At 39.5% G+C, this 8,075-nt stretch overlaps 1 protein-coding gene across 1 annotated transcript in view; it reads right to left on the bottom strand.

Annotated features, from left to right (window-relative positions):
* Positions 1-5,525: 5,525 nt before the first annotated feature.
* The window catches only part of LOC124619195 (dnaJ homolog subfamily C member 8), a 78,865-nt gene continuing 76,315 nt past the window's right edge, over positions 5,526-8,075 (bottom strand). Inside the window, exon 6 of the mRNA XM_047145417.1 lies at positions 5,526-8,010. Coding sequence (XP_047001373.1) covers positions 7,882-8,010 — 129 coding nt within the window. The 3' untranslated portion in view covers positions 5,526-7,881. The remainder of the gene's footprint in view (positions 8,011-8,075) is intronic.

Here is an 8,075-nt window from a genome sequence, read left to right as displayed (position 1 = left end):
ATGGAGCACGACAGTCGCAAACTGATGTGGCCCAATGGCTTAATGTGATTTGTTCTGTTGCTTCTCGGATGTGGTGAAACTGTATCCCAAGACAGGCAGGGCCAAGCATGGGTAACATCAGAAAGACAGAACAATTATTTGGCTGCAAGAGCACAATGGTACAGCCTCCATACTGCATGGTAACTGGCATCTGACCTCACAGCATCCACTGAACATGTATCGAGGCAAGTGGTGTACAGCAAGCTTTGGTAGAGTGGTCTTTATTGTCAGAGCGCTGCTGTATGTGTACCCCTGAAGTATCTTCACATAAGGGTATGTCGGCGAGTGGAGTTGTCATGTCACCTGGGCTGTCGAACAGTGGGCCAATGTTCTCTACACAGATGTGACTTGATTTAGACTGGAGTGTGATTTTTGACGAATTCGTATCTGGAGGGAATGTGGAACATGATCTCGAGATCCAAATATTGTAGACAGAGACTGGTATCAAGGTGGATCCCTAATGATGTGGACAGGGATTATGGTGGCCACTCTAACACCACCTCTTGGAATTGTACAGGTGAATTAGCAAGGTTTAACTACTGTCAGGTATCGTGACGAGATCTTGGGATCTGCTGTGTGGTTGTTGCAAGACGCTGTGGGCTCAGACTTCGTATTGACGGACAATAATGCTCGACCTCATGTTTTTTGGAAACGGAAGTTACTGCACACATGATGGGGTCTGCTCACGCCCCCAATTTGAATCCTGCAGCAAACATATGGGATGCACTAGAGAGATGGGATGCACTAGAGAGATGGGCTGCATAACGTCATCATCCACAAAACCACTTTCCGAGACTAGCAAGCAGATCAGCAGGAAGAATGGATGTTATTTCCTGGACATGAGATTGATGATGACATTCACAGCATGCCCCATTGTTACCAGGTCTGTATTGTTCCCAGATGTGGTTACACACCATACTGAGCATAATTTCAGTTGTCGGAATGGGTGTGCAAATCCATTAAGGGGCTCCGGAAAGGCTCAAAATCATGAAAAGTTCAATTTTTACTTTTTAGCGTTTTCTGAATCTGCAGACTATTACCTTTTAATAGATATATAATTTATTCAATTCCAAAGACTACAACTATTTTTAAATTTTTTTGAAATGTGTTCTACATGGGCGTGACCCACTGTGGCGCTGTTAAACTGCTGTCAAATGGTGTTATTATTAATGTCAGTGTTCATCAGGTACATTTTAGTGATGTGAGATAAAGTATGTGTTGTGGCTAATCTGTGATGGTTCAATATATATCGCTGGTGTGATTGTCAATTGTTTCATGTTTATTTACTCTGTCGCTATCTCGAAAATATTCGTAATTAATTCTGTTTCTTGAGTCTCTGTTTTGTTGAAGTATAATAATGAGTAAAAGTAAAGTTATTAGAAATCCTCTGAAGGCTTTTAAGAAAAAGAGAAATGTTGGAAAGCCAAAGGTATGTGTTATTACTGTAAACAATAAATACGATAACCAAGTGAGTGAACCTAACCTATCAAGTAGACCTGCCCATAGCAGTCAAAGTGGAAAAGAAAATACTTCACAGAAGAAGCTTGGTTCAATGAGTGAAAACTATGAATGTTTTATGGGCGAAACGGATGTGAATGAAATATTTGATATGTCTGTTCTCAAAGGAATTTTTTCAAACTGTGTAAGATGTATTCATTGTAGTGAAGTTGGTCTGGAACTCTCCATAATGAAGCACGTAGGACTTGCTAGTGAAATACAACTGAAATGTGATAAGTGTTCATACATGACCAGCTTTTGGAACAGTGTTGCAATAACTGCAACTGACGAAAATGGTACCAAAATCTACGAACACAACAACGAGCAATGCTTGCTTTAGACTAGGAACGCCTTCGGGCTGCAGACAGGGCTGTAAAGAGTCTAGAAATACAAGCAAGAGTAAACAGGAGGAGGAACAAGAGGAAGCTGGAGGAGGAGTTTGCAGAGGATGAAGATAATCCATCCTATGGACCTGGAATGCACTAAAAAGTTAATCCAATCTTTGTCGCTCGATTCCCAAAACTTTTATTTTCTCATACTACTTACATGTTTTCTAAGGATCTTCCAAACATATTTGTTTCAAACTTTCAGTAAATGTTACACAGTACCTTCTGCATAATTTAACACAGCCTTTTTCCAAAAAACTGTATATTTTTGAATATATAAATAAAAAATTGCAAAAAAATGTTGTGAATTTTCATTACAATTGAAAAAAAAAATCATCTTTAATAACTGAACTAAAATTTTGTAAAATCCCTGTGTTAAGTTGTAGCCCATATTCCAATAAATAATCTGTAAAAAGTTCAACTTCCTACCTCAAATACTTTGTGAGGAAAGATGTAATTTATAAGCGTTATTTTAACATTGCAAGTATAGGGCGTTCCGGAGCCCCTTAACTTCAAAAAAAGGAAGAGCACTTTTGTCTACTGTTATACATGTGCAGTTGTTTACATTCTGTATTCTTTACATTGTTTCTACTTTACTATCACCTGTTTATACTGTTTTGTGGCAAAATAAACACAACCTTGCAAAATTTCTGTTTGTTGCTTAATTTTGGACAGCTGCATATTACAATGTTATGAAAAGGATGGTTGGTATTCATCATATACCGCAGATACTGAGTTGCAGATGGGCACAACAGAAACAGTCAGAAAATGAGCTTTTGGCCAACAAGGACTTTCTCGGAAACAGACAGCACTCCTGCAAACATAACTCACACACCCATGACCATAGTTTCTGGCTGATGGGGCCAAATTGCGAGCAGCATTGCACGATGGCAGAAGCAACCAGGTTGAGAGGGTAAGGAGGCAGCTGGAGTGGGGAGGAAGAGGGATAGCAGGGTATAGTAAGTGCTGCTTGTGGGAGTGTACAGGGATGATGTTGAGAGGGTAGGGCAGCTACGTGCAGTTGGGAAATTATATGATGGGGAGGCGGAGGAGGGTAGCGGGAAAGGAGAGAGGTAAAAACACAGTGGGTGTGATGGTGGAATAGAGGTCTGTGTAGTGCTGGAATGGGAGCAGGAAAGGGGCTACATGGGTAAGGACTAACAAAGGTTGAGGCCAAGAGGTCTATGGTGGGAAGCACTGAGATGGCACAGGTTGTGGAGCAGTCACTGAAATGAAGAACATGAGTGTTGGGCGGCACGCTCAGCAGTGGGGTGATCCAGCTGTTTCTTGGCCACAGTTTGTTGGTGGCCATTTGTGCTGACAAGACTGTCAGTTGTCAAGCCCATGTAGAATGCAGAACAGTGGCTGCAGCTTTGCTTGAAGATCATTCTCCTCCAGGATTTCCGCTATCTCAAATTGCCCCCTGGAATGAGGTATGTGCTACTCAATATCCTTCCCACCCGACCACAGGGGTATTCAGCAGCCCACCGAACCTACACAATATTCTCGTCCACCACAAGCCCTGCTCCCATCCCCTTGCTTTATGGCTCACATCCCTGTAATAGATCTAGAGATAAGATCTGTCCCACACATCCTCCCACCAGCATCACCTACTCCAAACCAGTCACAAGCATCACCTATCCCAACAAAGGCAGGGTCACCTGTGAAACCAGTCATGTGATCTACAAGCTAAGCTGCAACCACTGTGCTGCAATCTACATGGGCATAACAATCAACAAGCTGTCTGTCCACATGAATGACCACAGACTAACTGTGGCCAAGAAACAGCTGGGCCTCGCTGTTGCTGAGGATGCTGCTCAAAACGACTTTCTGCATTTCAATGACTGCTCTGCAGCCTGTGCCATCTGGAAGCTTCCCAACCGACACCAGCTATTCTGAATTGCACAGGTGGTAACTCTCCCTGCAATGTATCCTATGTTCCCATAACCCTCCCGGCCTCAAACTTTGTTAGTCATCGTCCTTACCCATGTAGCTCCTTCCCTGTTCCCATTCCAGCGCTATACAGCCCCCCATTCCACCCACCCTTTTTACTTCTCTCCTCCTCTGCTACCCCCCCTCCTCCCCCACTTACCCACCTTCTAACATCCCGACTGCACCTAGCAGCCCTACCCCTTTACACCTTGTCCCTGTAGGCTCCCACAAGCAACAATCTACTGTCGTACACATCTACTCTGCTATCCTCCTCCATCCCCACCCCAACCTCCTCCTCAGCCCCACCACCCAGTAGCCTCTCCCATCGTGCACTGCTGCTAGCAGTTGGGCCTCAGCAGGCACAGACCGAGGTCACGTGTGAGAGAATTGCGTTTGCGCGCGCGCGTGTGTGTACGTTGTGTATTTCTGACGAAGGTATTGTTGGCCAAAAGCTCAGTTTCTGACAGAGCTTGGTTTTTTTTTTGTGCCTATCTGCAACACAGCATCTCCGCTATATGGTGAGTAGCAACTATCCTTCTCATAACATCGTTACATTCCATCCTGTATTTTCCATTGTTGGATATAAATATTTTTGCATCAAATTACCTTTTCCATCACCTTCTTCCACACTGACCTTGGACACCCAAGTAGATCAAATAATTTGAAAACAAAAGTGACTTCAGGTATAAATTACACCCGCTTGCTTGATAAATCTTTCCAGCTGATCTCATTTTGTGAAGGAAAAGAAATTTTCACTATTTCAATACATCTACTCTCATCTACAATTGCCATGGACAAAGCAGAACATTTACTGTCACTGTCACCCATAAATTCCCAGATACGATACCTTGTAACCACTTTCCAGTCTTTAAGAAATGGTTCAGTCACAGAAAAGTTGTTCTGAAGGGAGACATTGTGGTGAAAACAAACCTCGTTTACAGTGTTTAAGAATCTTATTTATTGGAAGATTTAGATGAGTTGAGAAGAGTATTATTAATAAAGACAACTTCTAAGAATTTTATTTTAATAAGAAAGATTTAACATTTCAAGGAAATTTTTAACCATCCATTATGACTGGTTTCATGCATCAATAATTAGCAGCTTGCTTAAAAGCAGAATATTTCATTTAGAAATGGGTAATGGAGTGAAGGGGATAGGTGTATAGGGATACGTTTTCGCCCATTATATCTTACAGACTCCTTTTCAAACAATGGAAAATCCAAGTCTGAACAATTAAAAGGACTGCTAAAATATTTGAACTTTCAGACAATCTTCTGAAACATACACACACACGTGCAGAGATAGAGAGAGAGAGAGAGAGAGAGAGAGAGAGAGAGAGAGAGAGAGAGAGAGAGAGAGTCACTGGGCACTGCGGCTCCAGCACCTGGATACAGTGACCACGTATATGTGTGAGTTGTGCTTGCATGAATGTCTTCTGTTTAGGAAGAAGGACTTGTCCGAAAGTTTAATATTTTAGCAGTTCTTTTCACTGTGCCTGTTTGCGACTCACTGCCTCCTTTATGTGGTGAGTTACATACTTCCTTCGTAATTTCTCTTCTTAGTTGATTGAAAAAATTTGTAATGGTCATTCCATACCAAAATGTATCACATTCTCTGATAAACATAGCTTGTTGATTAGTCGGGAAGGGAAGAATGGTAAATATGAAGAGGTCCTCTGTTATTGATATTTATTACAATAATACAAAACCGATTTTACAGACCTCTGGAGGAATACATCAGAGAGCATATACAAAATTTTGACAGTAAGTACAGTTCTCACATATGACTAAGCTAGGTAACCTAAAACTTATTCTGTATTAACGTTAACCCAGTAAATGCTAAAATAGTCACAAAAGGGGTTTCTTTCAAAGTAAAACAAACATTTGAAATGACACACTGGGCATCACCTAAGTATCATCCGTCTCAAATGTTCCGATTGTGGCATATCACACATGTGTATTTAGTCCTTTGTCATATACAATAAAAGGAAACTTAAATGTCTGATGATACTTCAGTATTTCTACAAATAAAGCAGGTAATATTCGGCAACAACATGCCAGTTGGCAACCTGATTATAACAAAGCAAAAACATACTGCCCTTGCAAGTTCCATCTGCAGGAGACTAAAGAGAAAGTAGGAATTGTGGAAGTTTCTCTTATTCATGTAACACCTCTCTTTACTACATTTTTATTTTGGCTTTCTCAACAGGACACCACACACAGCCAAAACTCAGGACGTAATGTCAGCCTCTTCCACAAACTGCAGAAACAATTACCAGGTAGCAAGTATATCTTTAGGTACACCAATTCACAAAGTTTTATTAATAGTAATCAATGCCTACGAGTCCTCTCCTGTATTTTAAAGAAAACATGCCACACCATTCTATAAAGTTATCACATACTATGTGCAATATGTGCAAAATTACTGAAGGGTTCAAAAAGATACAATAAAATGAACAACTGTACACTATGGCACACATTCAAGATGATGTCTAACAATGCAAACTTCAGCAGAATGATCAAATAATTACATATAGTGTTTTGTGTACTTTCATTTTTCTCAGACTAAAGCATTTTTACAACAAGAGGACACACTTTGTGTGATAAGTAATCCAAGGTACGCAGTGATTGTTTCCTTTCTTCTGCAGTATTAATACTGGTCATTCGAATTTCAGTATTCAAGATTTTCAAACAAACTGTAATTTACATAAAAACATTAAATACTACTTTTGTCTGTACAATAGTTTTTGTCACCTTACCATGATGCTAACGCCCATTTGACAATACTGGAAAATGGGAAGAAGCCAAAACTTTATAAGTATCTGACAAACCATCAAATACTGAGCTCAATGGTCCAATATTATCAAGTATTCCATACAGCCTGTTAAAACAAGACCTGAGAAACACAACTCCTGGAGACACACTGTAGAGTCAGTAAAACTTATTCACATTCACACAATATATGGTACTAGTCAAAAGTCTGTGAACTTGCTGACTTAAGACAGTTTCAGTTTTGAAAGTTTTTGGTTTCATAATATTTGATGGAAGTTTGTGAAAATGACTTGTACTGAGATTTTACCTATGAACGATGAACAAACGCAAACTGCTACATGAACCAAACCTCTTTCTTGTTTTAAGGTATTTGATGTACGATAGGTGCCAATAAAATTTACAGAAATACTAAACACAACATTACAATTTTGTGGCACATTAATGCTGAAAAAATGCTGCAGTTATTTGTAAACATTTTGTGGATAGTTCAATTAAAATTTATTATCAAAACATTTTTCAACATAAAGGGTTAGCTGTTATTGCAACAATATACGTATTAGCACAAATTATCTGAGACATTTGGGAAGTTTGCTAATACAATAATTTACATCAAGAAAATTCTGACATCAAAACACCTATGTCATTCGTAAGTAAAAACTAGATTTTTCTCTACTCTATTATCATCCTGACAAAGTAAATCCATAACAGACGACTACCAGACTTCCATTTTGATTACTTCAACACTTATACACAATTTTTTTTAATCCCAAAATTCAGCTTGGCAAAGAGCGCACAAAATTTAACACCAGTCAGTCAGTCAAGACTGACAGGTAGAAAGTTCTTTTAATACTGTGTGCACAATCTTCAGTGAGATGTTATGGAAATTTTTCAGCAATTCAGCTCGTAACAACTTCTAGACAGAATATTCTCTTAAGCCCCTCTCCCCACCTGAATCGTCCTTCGCAAAAACAGATGTCTTCAAGAATTGCCACAATCAGGAAAAATCCACAATTTCAAATAAAAGCAGCACACATTTATGAAAACTATTAATTAGTCAATTAGCATTTTACTTTTGTAAACACAATAGCAAACATAAGGAAATCAGTGACAAGTATTTATACACAGGTTGTTCCAAGGGAACTAATAAAAGGTATCCTGAAAACACATGGATGAAAATGCTACGAAGAATGATATACAAGTTTTACCGATGTATGAAATAAAAGTAATTAACTGTTTGATGTAATCTGCAATATCCATTATCTAGACTCTGCTTTGTGCTTTGGGGGTTTGAATGTCCCTTTAAACTTCTTGTTTTTAACTTTTCCTGATCCGGAGCTCCCGGCCTGGAAAGCTTTCCAGCTGTTAACACGATTTTGTCGAGATTCCTACAACAGAAAGAGAATTATGAGAGTCAACATTAACAACGAAGAAAACACATTACAAAATCAAA

The sequence above is a fragment of the Schistocerca americana genome, chromosome 1 (assembly GCF_021461395.2).
Source record: "Schistocerca americana isolate TAMUIC-IGC-003095 chromosome 1, iqSchAmer2.1, whole genome shotgun sequence".
NCBI lineage: Eukaryota > Metazoa > Arthropoda > Insecta > Orthoptera > Acrididae > Schistocerca > Schistocerca americana.
This window is presented reverse-complemented; position numbering and strand designations above follow the sequence as displayed.